Source organism: Orcinus orca, chromosome 1 (genome assembly GCF_937001465.1).
Source record: "Orcinus orca chromosome 1, mOrcOrc1.1, whole genome shotgun sequence".
NCBI lineage: Eukaryota > Metazoa > Chordata > Mammalia > Artiodactyla > Delphinidae > Orcinus > Orcinus orca.
In genome coordinates this window covers 180,969,943-180,987,100 of record NC_064559.1, presented here as the reverse complement: position 1 = coordinate 180,987,100, position 17,158 = coordinate 180,969,943, and the positions used below count along the sequence as shown (strand labels likewise).

The following is a 17,158-nucleotide window of genomic DNA, read 5'->3' as shown; positions in this document are numbered from 1 at the left end:
CTGTGTCTAATACCACGTGCCACATTTGGTTTCAGGGGAGCTGATTTCTTACTCCAGCTCTGTCTCCAGAATAAGAGTGAAGCCTCTTGACTGCTTGGGTGGTCTTTTCCCTAAAAGTCATTGTTAGGCTCACACAAAAAAGGGCTTTGAAAACGAGGGATGTGCTTGGCTGACAGCCGACGGGTTCCCTCCCCCTCAGGTCCTGACGTGGGCCAAGCAGCACCAGCAGCGCCTCGAAGCCGCCCTGTCAGAACTGGTGGCCAACGCCGAGCTCTTGGAAGAACTTCTGGCGTGGATCCAGTGGGCCGAGACCACCCTCATTCAACGGGATCAGGAGCCAATCCCTCAGAACATCGACCGAGTTAAAGCCCTTATCGCTGAGCATCAGGTATCCTCACCACATCGTGTGGTCGCGTGTTTCCTGCATGGCTCATGGAGCCCGTTTCCTTGGCCCTGTGCATCCGTGTTTTAATTGCTGCTGAACATACTCCCGCAGACTTAGCAGCTTAAAACACGCTTACTGTCTCAGAGTTTCCGTGGGGCTAGGGGACCAGGGGACGTCTTACCAGGCTGAAATCAAGGTGTCGGCCAACACTGCAGTTCCCACCCAGGCTCTTTCAGGTTGTTGGTGTCGTTCATTTCACTGCAGTGGAGGATGGAGGTCTCCCTTTTCTCGCTGGCTGTCAGCTCCTGGAGGCCACCCTCAGGTCTTAGGCACACGGCAGTCTCACAGTATGGCAGCGTCTGTCTTCAAAGCCAGCAGGAGACCCTCCATCCTGCTCTGACAGATCTTATGTAATAAAACGTAATCCAGGGCTTCCCTGGTGGCACAGTGGTTGAGAATCCGCCTGCTGACGCGGGGGACACGGGTTTGAGCCCTGGTCCGGCCCACATGCTACAGAGCAACTAGGCCTGTGCGCCACAGCTGCTGAGCCTGCGCTCTGGAGCCCGCAAACCACAACTACTGAAGCCCGTGCGCCTAGAGCCCGTGCTCCGCAACAAGAGAGGCCACCGCAGTGAGAAGCCCACGCACCACAACAAAGAGTATCCCCCGCTCGCTGCAACTAGAGAAAGCCTGCGCACAGCAACAGCCTACTCAGCCAGAAATTAATTAATTAATTTTTTTAAAAAAACCCATAATCCAGGGAGTGGCTGCCCACGCTTTCCACAGGTGTTGCCCACACTTGAGGGGGAGAGTACACAGGACATGTATGTCAGGAGTCTTGGGGCCTGGCTTAGAAATCTGCCTGCTGCATCCTGTTTCTATTGACTTGCCTCTGTGCCAAGGTCCCATTACTTGGGACCTATCCCATTACACCTGGATTCAGAAAGACGTCTTGCATGTACTCAGAGATGGGCCAGACAACACATCAAACTAAACTGAACAGAGGAAAGCTCAGTTAGGAGACAAATTTGGTTTTTAACCATGATAATTTACACCAAATGCAAGCATGGATCTTGCCTAGTTATACTGTGGACATAAGGTCTTTTTAGCATATGTAATTAGCCTGGCCAGTGAGGACTCCCTGTACTTCCGATCAAATTTACCTACATTGACCCCTTCTCTCCTGAGTGAGATTATCTTCCTCCATCAGGGCCAGTCCCTCTCCCTTCTGTTACCACCTCTCATTCCTTGTGCCTTTAATTAAGCTCCCCGCTCTTGTGTCCCCCCATCTCTCTGACAACTCTTTCTCAGTCTTCTTAGCTGGTTCCTCTTCCTCTATCCACTTGTTAACGTTGTTCCCCGAAGTTCCATTCTTGACCCTCTTCTCATACCTGAGGTTGTATCTGGCCTGACACCTTCAGCCAGCACCTGTACACCCAGGGCTTCCACATCTCCTGGCTTGTCTGCAGCATGCAGGAAGCTAGAGGCAGCTCTAAAACTCCATTTCATCCCTGCTTCCTGGCCCTGACCCCACCCTTCCCTTGCGCACCTGCCTCCTCTCTCCTCATCCACCCAGTCACCCAACACAGGAGTGACTCCTTTTTCTTTACCCCCTACATTTAGCCAGTCATGAGGTCTTACCTGTCCTACTTTCAAAATACTTCTTGGCTCCTTCTCTCCTGCCCCGGCTCAGGCCCTCACTGTGTTTTGCCTCAATTACTGCAATGGCTTCCCAACTTGCCTGCCTCCCCCCTTTCCATCCTCCCTCCTACACTGAGGCCAGAATGATAGCTCTAAAACAGAGATCTGATTGTGTCTCTTCTCTAGATCGGAATCCTTCAGTTGCCCACCCACCCGTAAACACCCCCCCCGCACCCCCCCCCCCACACACACACAGATTGCTCTCAGAATAAAACCCCAGTCCCTTAGCCTGACACAAGGCCTTTCTGGACCCTTCTCCTGCCTACATCTCCAGCTATCCCTCTTGCCTCTCCTCTGATTGTATCCTCAGCCAGTGATCAGCAGGGCTCTGGCTCGCTCCACTGTCAGGCTTCCGTGGGACTGCCCTGCCCCCAGCCTTTGGCTCATTCTTCATCCTGCAGCACACAGCTCAGGCACCAGCCTCCGGGCAGCCTTCCTCCCCACATTGGGCTGTGGGTGCCTGTCCTAGGCCTTCTTTCGGAGCCCTGGGTGCCACTCATTGCTCTGACTGCCTGGTTTCCTCACTCAGCTGTGAGCTCCTGGAAGTCAGAGCCATGTCTTATTCCTTCAGGTCTCCAGAACCTGATGAAGTGCCTCACTCAAGGCCACAATCATGTTTCTTGAAAGGAGTGCAGCCGTGTACGAAGGCATTTGCAGTTGCTCCATCTGTCACAGGCTTGGCCCTTGTTAGTAAGAAGTTGCCTAATCCCATCTTAGTCCAAGAAAACTCTCAACCCTTTTCCTTGTTGTTTGTGTTTAACAGACATTTATGGAGGAGATGACTCGCAAACAGCCTGACGTGGACCGGGTCACCAAGACGTACAAAAGGAAGATCATAGAGCCAGCCCATGCGCCTTTCATGGAGAAGTCCCGCGGTGGCAGCAGTACGTGGCCGCCTGTTGTGCAGGATGCTTCCTTCCTGCTCACTGATGAGTGCTTCCCAAGTGCCCAGCAGAAATTTCTTTTCCGTTTTCAAAAACCATATTGGATTTGAACAAAAATCTTTTTTGAAACTCACTTTTCTTACACTGACAAACAATAACTAGACTCCAGTTTTTTGAATTGGTAGAAATTTGGAGTTGGTGAAGCAGATTCTTTTGCAGTGACCTTTCCATGTTTTGGTCATCAGCGCTGACTGTTGCGCTAATTTCATCATAAAATAAATCTGCTCCTGTAGAACCACTGACATTTCCTCAGTTTGCTAAGGTAGGACAGAATTGATTGAAGGTATGAGACAGGTACCTGTTGACTGGGGAAAAGCATCAATAGTTTTTAGGTCAGTGTGTTTCCATGTCTAGGTGTAGCCAGGTCCCGACTTCCTTTTCTCAGTTACTGACCGGACGTCATCATGAAGATCTTCTAGGTCCATATAGACGGCAGCTTCTCTCTGTGAACTGACTAAACCAGCTTTTCTAATCTCATGATGATTTTTCCTTTCAGGAAAGTCTTTGAGTCAGCCCACACCTCCTCCCATGCCAATCCTTTCACAATCTGAAGCAAAAAACCCACGGATCAACCAGCTCTCTGCCCGCTGGCAGCAGGTGTGGCTTTTGGCACTGGAGCGGCAGCGGAAGCTGAACGACGCCTTGGACAGGCTGGAGGAGGTGAGGCCCCGCCAAGCAGCCTTCCCTGGAGGGAGGTGACTTTTATCAAAACACAGCCCTTCTGAGGCCCTCTGAACATCACCTGTGTGCCTTGACCCACTTATGCAGAAGGAGGAACCGAGCAGTGTAGGCCAGGACTCTGTCCTCCAGGCCCCCTGGGAGAACAGACACATGTGAGGAAACCAACAACAGATAGGCCGTAGCACTGGTGGTGGAAAGCAGGCAACCAGCCAGTCCAGGAGGGTCCAGCCTGTGACGCGACCCTCCTCGGCACCTGGCCTTGGTTGAGGATCAGGGGCATAACTTTGCAAGGTTACCGCCAAGTGTGGAGCTTCTCACAAAAATGACCATTACTGAGCCTTTTGTGTAGATATAAGCTACCCATTTCTAAAACGAGTAATTTTTTTATTGGCCTGTCATTCTATCAGTATTTTTCTTCAGTAGATTATGAAAAGCTAATCTATTTTGAAGTATCATTAACCAATCTAAAAAATATAGTACTTCACTTCCTAGTTTCTAAAACAAATTTCTAATATCTTTTATATTTTTTTATTTGTGCATATCAAAGCAGCTATGCCCAGAAGTGAGTGTTCTGTGTTTTTTGTTGTTATTTCTGTAGATCCGGTTGAGTTTTAAGCATATTTGGTTTTGGCTTTTTCTTTTTTCCCCATTCCTTCCAACTTTGGAGTTTGAAAGACCAGGGGGAAAACCGCTGCACTGTTTAAGTCATTCTGAGTCTGTGTCACTGACATAGTCCAAGTAGCTCAGCATCATTCTGCCCACTGCATAGACCTGCTGCCATCTACCAGGGCCACATATTTACAATGGGAGTCAGAACGACAGTTCACTCCCTCTGCTGCCATCCCAAAGAAATGTGCTTGGGTGCAGGACTGGATTCTTGGTGCTTCCAGCCGGAACTCAAACTATCTCAGAAGACCAGTGGGGAGGGGGGCTGAGCCTCGAAGACATAGGCCTCTGTGTGATTATAGTTCCTTTCAAAATCACATAAGTGAGGAGTGCTAAGGACGTCTTTTCTGGGATAGAATCCATTCTCTTACATCTAAGGGGATGATCTTTTGAAAAAGTGCCAAGGGAAAGCAAGGCTGGCTCCACCCATTCTTGTTCTGCGTGCTCCGTATTTTCCATGGTGGTTGTTCAGTTACCGTTTCTCTCGCTGCTCCATTTTACCACAGCTTGTGTAAATAATCATGGCTTTAAGTGAAGGAGCCAGAGTGTGCGTTCCCAAAAGATGCAATACACAGATATCATTGTTGGTCCCCCTTGAAAGGCCTGCATGGCTTTGCTGGATGTCTGAAAGTTTTCGTATGCTCTGGGCAGGTTTGAAGGCCAAACAGTGGGTCTTGTTGACACCTCTGATTTCTGTCTAGTTGAAGGAATTTGCCAACTTTGACTTTGATGTTTGGAGGAAAAAGTATATGCGTTGGATGAATCACAAAAAGTCTCGGGTGATGGATTTCTTCCGGCGAATTGACAAGGACCAGGATGGGAAGATAACACGTCAGGAGTTTATCGATGGCATTCTAGCATCCAGTGAGTCCAGTCATAATTCCTTGCACCTACTTTGTAGAAGCAGGCTATATTCTGGCTAAACAGTCTTTCTCAAGTTAAAGCTGTAGTCTTAGGGAAGAAGTAATGTACCTGCTTACTAAAATTGGTCTGTTGTTTTGATGGAGGGAAGAACCTCCATCATTTTGCTAGGAATAAAAAATGCAGGTCTTGTTTGACACATTATGGCAAGCAAAACACATTTGAGGTATAGAAAAGAAGCTAACTTTTGTGAATAACGAGGTTCTAAGTACAGGCAGACCTTGGAGATGTTGCAGGTTTGGTTCTAGACCACCGTAATAGAGCAAAGATTGCAGTAATGTTTTCAAGTGCATATAAAACTGTTGTTTATACTATACTGTAGTCTGTTAAGTATGTAGTAGTGTTATATCTTAAAAAACGATGTACATACCTTAATTTAAAAATACTTTATTGCTAAAAAATGCTGACCATCGGCTGAGCCTTCAGCAAGTCATAATCCTTTTGGCAATAGTAACATCAAAGATCATTGATCACAGATCACTATAACAAATATAATAATAATGAAAAAGCTTGAAATATTTCAGGAATTACCAAACTGTGTCACAGAGACATGAAGTGAGCAAATGCTGTTGGAAAAATGGTGCCGACAGACTTGTTTGACACAGGGTTGCCACAGACTTTCAATTTGTTTTAAAAGGGGGAGAGAGTATGTCTGTGAAGTGCAGTAAAGCGAAGCACAGTAACATGAGATACGCCTGTAAAATGTTTTTTAAAATAAGTTTTTTACAATATCAGTTTCTCAGATTAAATCAGATTAAATTTTTATTCCTTCCGGTTTTATTGAGATATAAGTAGCATACAGCACTGTGTAAGTTTAAGATGTACAGCATAATGATTTGATTTACAGACTCTGAACTAATTATCACAATAAGTTTAGTGAATATCCGTCATCTCATAGGTACAAAATTAAAGAAATAGAAAAAAATTTGTTTTCCTTGTGATGATAACCCTTTGGATTTACTCTCAACAACTTTCATATGTAACATACAGCAGTGCTAATTAATTATATTTATCATGTCATACATCACGTCCCTCATGATGTCAGTTTCTGGCATCTGCATAACAACTTACAAAATGTATGATCACATTTATTTTCAGCAGAAGGAATAAGGCATAAAGTTGTAAGTGACTTGCCAAGATCACAAAGCACATCTCACAGCTGTGTTACTTCACATGGGTGGCCCAGGAAGGCCTGTCTGGAGGTAATATTTGAGCTGAGACCTAGGTGATGATAAGGTTCCAGCCATGTCAAGATTTCAGGGGAGAGATAGAGGCAGAGCCACAGCAGATCTAAAGTGCTGAGATGGGAATGAAGTTGGCATGTTCTAGGAATGGAAAGGTTAACACGGCTGGAGTGTCATGACCTTAGAGATGGTAAGATGTGAAGTTGGAAAGGTAGGAAACAGCCATTAATGCGGGGCTTTGTTGGCCATCATGAACGGATCAGATCTTATTCTAAAGACAGTGGGCAGCCAGCAGAGGTTTCCATCTGAGAGACAGTATAGTCCAGTTTACGTTTTAATAAGTCACTCTGGCTATTGTAAACATTCACACTCTGGAAAGCAGTTGTCAAGAACCCAAGGCAGTAATCTAAATGTAGAAAAACTTTATCCTATTAATTCCAAATTGTCGCTCTCCTGAAATAATCTATATATCCAACAACAGTGGAGTGGATAAGTAAATTCTGAAGTTTGTTGGTAGGCCTCTGTTTTTAAATTGCATTGGGGAGGGGGGTAGATGAGTCTATAAGCAAAAATGCCAGAAACCTGAGTATGCTCTGCGTGATTTTTTTTTTGGTGATTTTTATCTTCTTTATAATATTTTATATTTTCTAAGTTTTCTAAAAGGACTATGTACTGTGTTCCAGAAAAAAATCAAGACAAATTTTTTTTTAAAGAAGTATTTATATAACCACCAACCAACCAAGTAAGCCCTCTTAGTTAACGTTCCAAAATGTGATTAATTTTCTCCAGAGTTCCCGACTACCAAGTTAGAGATGACTGCTGTTGCTGACATTTTTGACCGCGATGGGGATGGCTACATTGATTACTATGAATTCGTGGCCGCTCTCCATCCCAACAAGGATGCTTATCGACCAACAACTGATGCAGATAAAATTGAAGATGAGGTACGGGAAAGAGTTGTATTTGGAGTACATTTTTGACCATAGGTTACTACTGTCCTGAATTTGGTTGGGTGTAATTGCCGTATCAGCCCTTTAGCGTGTCTGTTGGGAGGTGATTATCTGGAGTTCTTTTTGGGGATCCCCTTTTGGATGGTGTTGCCCCAGTGGATGTCCGACTCTTGAGCTGTAGCTCAGTCTCAATGAATTGTTACCTAAGTGAGTCACCTCTGTGTGGTGCTCTGCAGCTTGCAGAGAACCTCTCCAGGGCACCATGTTGCTTAGAACAGACTCATCTCTCAGTCCTGAGATCCTACCTCAGGATGCAGGAGAGCGTCTTCATGTGTAGCATTTAAGGGGTGATACATAAAAGTAACGTTTAAGATGATGTGTACCCACCAAACTTTCTGCCTAATTAAGAACTGTATCACACTGAAAATTGTATCACACCAAAAAGTGTGAATTCATTGGTAGCACATCCTGGGATGGGAGAGGCAGTGGGCCTGGTCTTGGAGAGTGGCTTGGAGCACCCCAGGACTGACTTCCAGGGAATTTGGGCTCCTAGGTTGACATTTAAATCAGCTCATAGTTTGCTTTATTAGTCAGTTAATATTGATGCGTGCGTATTAGCACATTTGAGGAAATTTTGAAGCAGGATGGAAGAATGTGTTGTTGTATCATTACTGGGGAATTTCTTTCATACTCAGCGTCTGAGTATCCCAGTTAGTGAGACTCACAATAGAAGATAAACACATGTGTCAAAAGCCTGAGGTGCCTAAAAAGTATGTAATGAAGAGCTTCTCTGATGACATATAAAAATCTTTGTTTCTCTGCAGAGGAAGTCTTGCTTTACCCTTCACACTTTTCTCTTTTTCTGTTGTTCACAACCAATAGGTCACAAGACAAGTGGCTCAGTGTAAATGTGCAAAAAGGTTTCAGGTGGAGCAGATTGGAGAGAATAAATACCGGGTAAGAAAGAGAAAACCAGTCCTTTGTGGTGGTCATTCCTGCTGTGTGGCCCTTACAGGTGAAAGCAGCCTGACACACAGCAGATGGCTGATCCCACCTTCCCGTCACCGATGCTTGGAGTACCAAAGCCAGTGGAGACTTGCAATGTGATCAGTCTGTGGCCCTCACCTCTGTAGGTGCCAATTATCAGGTGTCCTGTGAGCTGAGCTTTAGTGCCCCACATAGTTGCATCTGGAAAATAGTGCCGTATCTAGCCAGCAGTAGCTTGTATGGGATCCAACATAGGAGACATTTCAGAGCCCTCTCTTCACTGCCAAACAGGTCTTTGAGGAAATGGAGGCACCTTTATCATAAGATAAGGAAACAGTTATCTAATGACTGACCATTGTCCCCAGAGAGCTGGTCATTGTGAGCCCAAGTGGCTCGCAGGCTCAGAAAGGGCTGGAGAAGCTCTGTCCAGGCCCCACAGGATGCTCAGCCTGCTCAGTAGTCTTCCCTGGAAAGCTGTGCCGAGCGAGGCCATAACTGAGTGAACTGTGCTGTGTTTTAGCTTCTTTGGGGACCAGGGTGGGGCACAGAAGGGATCTATGACAGGACCCCTAAAATGTATCCAGCAGTTTGTCAGGGTTCTCTACAGTCCTAAGGAAGATCTAGGATTGTCAAAGAGGATTTAGATGGCCAGATAGCATAGTAACATGCACCCAGTTAGAAACAGGAAAATGAGGTTCCATTAGCACGTCACAACCGTCTTCAAGGTCCAGCAGAGTCACACTGTGCTGCTCTGAGCCAGGGGGTGGAGTGTTGGGTGACTCTGCCTTGGATCCAGCCCAGGGTTTTGAGTTAATAAGGCTCCAGGCAATCTTATAATGGTTTTCTTTCTTTTTTTTTAATTACCTGTGAGAGAAATGAGTTAACAAAGAATATGGTCAGTATGTGTTGTTCTGCTTGGAACTGGTATTATGATTACGTGATTTTCATTCCTTAGTGTTAATTTGACAAAACGTTCTTTTCTCTCTCTTTTTTTTTTTTTTCTTCCTTTTCCTCCATCCTTAACTCTTACTGTCTGTAGTTCTTCCTCGGCAATCAGGTACAGTGTGCCTTGCAAATGTTATTTTTGGTGGAAATGGTCTGTGTGGCTAATGCTGCCTGTTCTTTGCTGTGGGGAGAGGACGTAATCTGAAGCATGCCTGGGTCATGTCTGGTAGTCTTACCAAGTGGAGAAACTGATAGCAGGGCTAGTATTGTAAAGCTGTCTCAGAAGCAAAAGGATATAAGTATATATAATTTTCCATTTAAAATTAGATTGGCTGACGACGATATTTTGGTGGGCTGAGTTAAAAGTAGTATGGTTCTGGGGAAGTTAAAGCTATGGTATTAATCCATCCCACTTCTAAAAAAGAGCCCAGTCTTGTCAGAATACCAGACAGCACAGTTCTGATTTACACCCAAGTCTTTTGACCGTTAACACAAATTTTATAATGCACACTAAGTCAGAAAAGTCTTAGGGTATTTAAGATACTGTGTTTAAATACCTTACTAAAATTTTAGTTACCTGTGCTTACGTTACATTTTATAATCATAAGGGATGTGAGAAGGAGTGTGGAACTCATACTTGGCTTGTAGCCTGACGTTTGCCAATTATGGCCAGCCAGCATAATCTAATGGGATCAAATTAGACTTGCAAAGATTGAATGCTTTTGACTCCACTTGGTAACTCTAACCTTTTAGATCTCTTTGAGGGCTCTGGGGTCCTATGTCTTAAAGTGGAAGGAAGTTGCATGGGTAAAATTTGTCTTGTGATATGAAATCAGAAACACTAATAGTTGATTTGAAGCCTTCACTCAAAGTTCCAGGCACTGCTTTAACCACCAACCACAGTAACATTCTGGGCCAGTGGGAAGAACGAAGGATGGAAAGAAACTAAAGACAAGAACAGTCAAACTGGCTTTAAATAAGTCATTGCGTAAGAGTGCCAAGTAGTACCTAAAGGTTGTACCTGTTTGCTAATGACTGCATGTGGGTACCAGGGGCCCCTTTGAAGTGGCACCGATGTCCTCCTCTACTCCACTGACCAGCAGAGGGTCAGAGGGTTAGTTCCAATGTTTGGAACAGAATTATGAAGTTTCACTTTATACACGAGGCACCTGAGGCCTTAAGGACCACTGTGCCAATAGTCACACAGCAAATGTTAGAGCAGTGACGCAGAGGAGGAAGCAGAGCTTACTGTTGTTGCCTCTAAGACTGTTAGGAGGTTTTTGCCTCACTGGCAACCCTCTCTGCCAGATTCCTGCAGGTCCCTGTTTTTAGAGCTGCTATAACTCCTTCCACATTCATCTCTCTGGCCTCCCCCAGACACTTTGGCCCCCGGCTTGGGTCAAACCTCCTTTTCCCTATAGCTCAGTAAAAGCAAGTTAGAATCTTTCAGAGAGAGCTTTAGTAAGAAATTAAGGGGGAAACAAGAATGAAATCAGTGGAGTTAATTCTAAAGGTTGACAAATAAATTACAGGGCACAGTAATGTAAGAATAAAGTACAGCTTGGGGTTCCTTCCTGATTCCCTCTGGAGGACACATTGGCCCTTATTTCCTTCTTCCCCTCACTTATCCAGAGAGGACCCCAAACAGTGACTCGGGCTGGCACTGCCCTTGGGTCTGGTGGAATCCTCAGTTCCTCCCAAGGGGCCTCCCCGTTCCCACGCATGGGGCCAGTGTCTGAGGGCAGCTTCCTTCCCGGGACAGGACCTTTATTCCCTCATGTTTCTGGGTCCCGACTTCAGTGCTCTTTACACTACACCATGCTGTGGCTGCAGTCACTTTGTATGAAAACCTAAAACCTGCATGAGATGAAAGATGTAGGACCATTTTTATTTTCAAAGAAAAGGGCTTGGGTGGGGGATGATATTTTTTTCAATCACCTTGCCTGTATAAACAGTGAGCTTGAATCAGTGCAAAGTAATACAGAGAATTACCACAGAAATATTAATTTTGAGGGGGGTTGGTTACGGGTCCTTAAACATCCTTTCTGGCATTTTTAATTTTTGTGCCTTCTTTCAAAGTTATGGTTCTCCTTTACAACTTTGAAAATCCTAATTAAGTGATTAAATTACCCCCCTCAACATTCTCCTTAAATTAAACAATTTTAGGAATTCCATTTCTCCAACCATATGTTTGATTTTTGTTTTGAGATCTCAGCATGATTCTCTTTTGTTACCTCTTAACTTTTATTTTGGGAAGAGGATAATTTATGCAGTGGGAAACTCCAGATGTTGATAGGGCTGGGAAGTAGGAATATTTGGCAAGAAAAAAAGGAAAAATAAATATCAGAAAATCATGCTTGTTTTAACATCCCAAAATGATTGTTGAAAACTACTTACAATGGTAGATATAAATTTTAATTTCTTCAACTAAATTTTAGTATAAACACTAATCATTTGTTCAGCTGAAGAAAATTTTCTGCTGGTGACAACACAATTAGAGAATACTTAGGGGTTTATTTCTGAAAATGATGTGGAAAATCAAATTTCTTTCTAAGCTTGTAATAATGGTGATGCTTTGCAAGGTTTTCCTTGAGACTTGAAATATGATTTGCTGTTCTCCATTTAACTTTTGAGCACACTGTATTCAGAAGCTGACATCCACCTTAGAGCTACCTTTTCTTTTATGGAAACAAGCTAGCTTAACAAAGAATTGTATCATTGGATTTAAATTTGGGCAGAATCTTTAAAGGAATCAAAGTGAGCTAATGCCTTGTCTGTCCTCCTTCCTCCCCTCTGGAGCAAGGTCACAACCATCAACAGTTAACTTTATCCGAACAGAAAGTACGTCAAGATAATGACCTTTAGCTTTTCCATATTTGAAGTTTTTTGTGAAAAATGCAAAATAGTGAGAATTAAAATTGCCCCCAAACTGTGAAATTGTCATTCTATCTGAATACAGTCTGCTTAGGAAAGAAAGTCTAGCCCTGCTCTCGGGCGCCTTCGCTCACCGTTTCCCCTTGGCCCTGCAGTTTGGGGACTCCCAGCAGCTGCGGCTGGTCCGCATCCTGCGCAGCACAGTGATGGTCCGCGTTGGGGGAGGATGGATGGCCCTGGATGAATTCCTAGTGAAAAATGACCCTTGCCGAGGTAAGAAGCCGTTCTGAGCTCGTGTTACTTGTTAGCTACGCCCTCGCCGCTGATCTTCCATGATTCCACAGGGTGTTGGTGGTGGGGTCTGTTTGTTGATTCTGTTGTTAAGCTGCCAGGTGTCATCCCACTAGCACAGATTGGGACTCGGGTGCAGGGCAGACCAGGGAGAGAGAGCAGGAGGGTTTGATGCTGTCAGGGGAGACGGGTTTCCAGGGACACACTAACGAGAATTGGGAATTTATTGGTGTCATCAAATGTTTCTGTGTGAGGGGTTAAATTAACCCCAGCCTAGAAAGAAGCCCTGTCGGTTCCCTGTTAGTGCTGCAGATGACTTTGCCTGTAATTCCTGTGTCTGAAACTCAGAGAGGGTATCGGGCCCCTCCTAGGCAGGGGAGGGCTGGGAGCTCCCTTAACCAGCGAGAGGAATAGAGAACACCTAGCAGTGAGCCTGGGCACTGCATTGTGAGGCATATGGTCACCTAAGTAAGTCCATGGGGTCTCAGTCTGCTTCAACCTAAAAAGGCCCAAAGGCCAAAGAGAATGGTCTACTCTTTTAGCCCAAAGGCCAAAGCTAACAGTCAACTCAATGTGAGTGATGGCATCTGCAGCTAGAGGCGTGTGAGGGCCGCAGCAAGCAGGGGATGATCAGATTCCAGTTGCTACATCCCGTTCAACTGTTCCTTTCCTTTCTCCTGTTAGCCAAGCTGCATGTGGGTACACAGGAGGCTCCCCCACTGTCTGCCAGTTTGTCTTTCTTGACCAGTTTCTGCGTTTCCTGCTCTGTTTCTTTGTGTTTATATATTTTTTATTCTAGTTCACCATCCTGGGAGTAAAATAAAGCGCTCTGATTCCAGCTCTTCGATTTCCAGTCAGTCTCCCATAGGTTGGCTTTTAAGCTTTGTCCCTCTTACCCACATCCCAGCCCGTTGAGAATGGCTTTGCTTTTTAAACTGTAGCATCTCTTGGCTCTGTGGTATCTGCTGCCTTTATGAATGCTTTGAAATAGCCAAACCATAGCTTTTCTAACTATTATAAGTTGACAAAACAAAATATGCCTGTTGAGACAGTACCCGTGGAATTTGTTCTGAGTTTCTGTTTATTTAACAAATACTTATAGCTTTATATACCACACACTGTTTATTATAAGACCTTACAAATAATAATAACATATTTATACCTCTAGGAGGTGTAGCTACTATTATTATCTCCATTTTATAGAATAGGAAATTGAAGCATAGGAAAGGTACATAACTTGCCCGAGGAGAGGCAGCTAATGGCGGAGACAGGATTCACATCCAACACCGTCTGGCTCCTGACCTCCATGCTGTGTCTCAGATGCTAACATACCCACCACCACCCTTTTTTACATGTGTTTTACTGGTTCCAACTACGTAATTAAGTTAGTAAGGCTTACTTATAAGCTGAGCAGAAATGTTTACAATACTGTTATGTCACTTCTTTGGAAGTGATTTATAGTCAGAATCTGAAGCATTTGAAGCTAAAGGTTCTCACATGAATTCAGATACGCTCGTGAATTAGTTCCTCTTAACTCATTCTGCATTTACTCCAATAAACCAGAGTAATAATAGAGTAATAATTTTCATTAGGATTTCCTTTTTATAAAGTAGTTAGTCTTAAAAACACCTATTCTGATAAAAACTAGAGCGGGTTTAAATTAGTTTTAGAACTTAATTATATTGCAAACCAATTTCTTTGATATAAAAGTACCCTCTGATTGTTTTAAATGAGGAGCTATATATATATATATATATATATATATATATATATATATATATCTTTTTAACCTTAACTCAGTAAAACAACATTATTTCTTTCCAAGTCTATTAATAAGGTTTTATTTTTCATGCTGTGTGTGATTGAACTAAACAAAAGAGATACTGCATGTGACATTTTGGAATCTTTGACTGCCTGTTTGCTGCCTGCTGTACTTGCTCTCTTTACGATAACATTGTGCTGCTGGCCAAGGAGAACACTGCTTGCTTTTTCCTTATCTTGTTAGCTAGACATTGGAACCCCAAGGAGATTTGGGAGGGCCATCTAGGAGCTATTTTCTATGGAACATAGTAGCCTTTTTCAGCATCCCTTGGAGCAAACAAGGTAAGGCTTTCCCCTATGCCTTTCCAGGAATGCCCTCATCCCAATTCCATTGACTACAGGGTCAAGAACTCCCAGCAGTCTTAGATATCATACTCCTTAGATATCATAATCCCTCATAATACTAGTGAGGGACAGGATGAGCTACATCTAAGCAAATAAAAAATTGTGCTACGAGGGGAACACTTAAAGGCCCAGATGGATGTAATACATGACTTAGAAGGGCATGAACATCACAAAGAGGAAAGTTCCTTGAAGCTACCTAGGGTTCTGTGAGGATTACTGTGGCTTACAGAAGCACCACTTGGGGTGGATTTTTTTTTTTATTCATTTGGGTTGCATTTCCTTGGCTCTCTGCACCATAGAGAATGTTATTCTGAGGACAGTACCAAATGTATGACGGGGTTATAATACCAGTGTTGCACAATTGTGTTATCTGCCTTTACACAGTTGTTTAAGAAGATGAAAGTTGTCTCAGACTGCACGTTGCTTTAGCCAAGTGTAAAAGGTAAAAGTATTCAACTAGGTAGGTTCCTGGTACTGCCAGAATTGGAGATTTCACTTTCTGAACTGAGCCACGGCAAAGGAAATCATGATGTTTGGATGGAGGTAGAACAACGCCCCTGCCTAGGGAATCGGTGCACATTTACCCGAGGGTTCCGGGAATGTTTCTGAGCATTAGACAGATTAATTCCCCAAATTTTACTGAAAATCTAGAAAAACTTTATGAAGATTTAAAAGACACAATTTGGCTTAGAACTGATTTTTTTATTATTATGGTAAAATACACATAACATAAAAACTTACCGTCCTAACCATTTTTAAGTGTACAGGTCAGTAGCATTACGTACATTCACACTGTTGTGCTACCATCACAGTCACCCATCCACAAAACTCTTCATCTTGTTATACCGAAACTCTACCCATTAAACAATAGAACTGAATTTTAACTAACAAGCCTGTTCCAGCCAACATCGGTGGTCAGTCTCTTAGAAAATGTTGGTCTCTCTGGTGGTTGAAAAACTGAACTTGAAATGGCTGTCTTTGGGGTCTGGACCCCAAAATGTGATCTTCAAAAAACCAAAAAATCATGGTCAAATGCGTTTGGAAAACACTGAGTTAAAACTAAACAGGTTTCTTTGCTGCAGGACTTCTCAGAGCTTATAAAATGCTGATTGATTGCATTAGGGAGAGAAATGTAGAATCCAGTGTTTACGAAACTCCTCTTCATAGGAAACCCCTCAAAAACCTCAGTTTGGGAAATTCTGCTGTAAGCAGTGAACGACCATGGAAAGATTTGGGGCTGTTTAGAGAGATCAGGTTTTTATTTAGAAATTCAGTGTGGGGAATGAGGAGTGAGGGAGGGATGACGTTAAGATGAGAAACAAGGAGACCATTTGGAAGCCTGTTACAGTGGTCCAGGGTGGAGGAGATACTCCGTGAACCACGTAATTGTAAGGGGTACAGGGAGGGCTCAGGGATTCAAGAGGCATTAGAAGGTGGAATCAATAGTAGACTGAACTGCCATCAGGAGGGAGGGACCTACGTCAACAACCAGGTTTCAGGCTTCAGTCGTGTCTAATCAGTTGGGTGTAAGGCTCTGGCATCCAGGAGAGGTCTATGCTGGGGATGTATTTGAGAGTTAGGCAGGACCGTATGATGGTGCTGAAGTCTCAGATGCATGAACTCATCACCAGGTCAAAAGTCTAAGAGGGAGAACAGGACTGTGGATGGAACCAGGGGAACATCGGCGTTTAAGAAGTGGGTGGGATGGAGTAGTCGGGAGAAGGGGGAGAGGCAGGAGAGCGGGGGCCCTGGAAGCCGGGGGAGGAGAGTGTTTCAAGAACAAAATAGTAACTCCCCCGAGTGCAAATGACAACAGCAGAGAGGTGTTTTTACCTGTCAAATTATCAGGGTTTTTACCTGACACATATGTGTACACACACACTCTCTCTCTTAATACAGAGAGCATTGGCCGGAGTGAAGTAAATTGAATATATTCATACATTATTTTTGAGAGTGTACATTGGTATAAAATTTTGTAGGTCAGTTGACAAGTATCAAAAACCTTAAGTGTGCATCCTTTCTCCCCAGCAGATCCACTTGTAGAAATTTATCCTAAGGAAGTCATCATGGGTGGGCACAAAAACTTTTTACAAGTAGTTTGTCACAGCGTTGTGTACAGTGTTTTAAAAATTGTGAACAAAATACAAGGTTGGTGAAATAAATTATGTCGATATGATGAAACGATACTTTGCAGCTAGCTGAAGTTATGCAAGTTATCCCTCAGGCATGGAGGAATGTTTCTGATATTTTTGTATCTTTTATATATATATATATATATATATATATACACACACACACACACACATATACACACACCGTTGTGCAAAGGAATAAAGACACCAACGTTTTAATAGTGCTGTCCCCTAAGATTAAGCAATTTTTATTCTTTGTACTTTTCTGTAGATCTCAACCTTTCTACAATCTAAAAGCATCCCCCTAAGGCAGAAGTTGTCCGTAACCTTT

The 17,158-nt window shown here is 43.7% G+C and overlaps 1 protein-coding gene across 8 annotated transcripts in view; it reads left to right on the top strand.

Moving 5' to 3' along the window:
- MACF1 (microtubule actin crosslinking factor 1) overlaps positions 1 to 17,158 on the top strand; it is a 327,256-nt gene that overhangs the window by 301,783 nt on the left and 8,315 nt on the right. For 6 of the 8 annotated variants that reach the window (XM_049695358.1, XM_049695322.1, XM_049695320.1 and 3 more), the window contains 8 exons: positions 200 to 388; positions 2,850 to 2,970; positions 3,527 to 3,690; positions 5,079 to 5,241; positions 7,272 to 7,426; positions 8,315 to 8,389; positions 9,459 to 9,476; positions 12,394 to 12,511. In XM_049695358.1, coding sequence (XP_049551315.1) covers positions 200 to 388; positions 2,850 to 2,970; positions 3,527 to 3,690; positions 5,079 to 5,241; positions 7,272 to 7,426; positions 8,315 to 8,389; positions 9,459 to 9,476; positions 12,394 to 12,511 — 1,003 coding nt within the window. The remainder of the gene's footprint in view (positions 1 to 199; positions 389 to 2,849; positions 2,971 to 3,526; positions 3,691 to 5,078; positions 5,242 to 7,271; positions 7,427 to 8,314; positions 8,390 to 9,458; positions 9,477 to 12,393; positions 12,512 to 17,158) is intronic. The other 2 variants (XM_049695337.1, XM_049695356.1) reach the window with 1 other exon arrangement.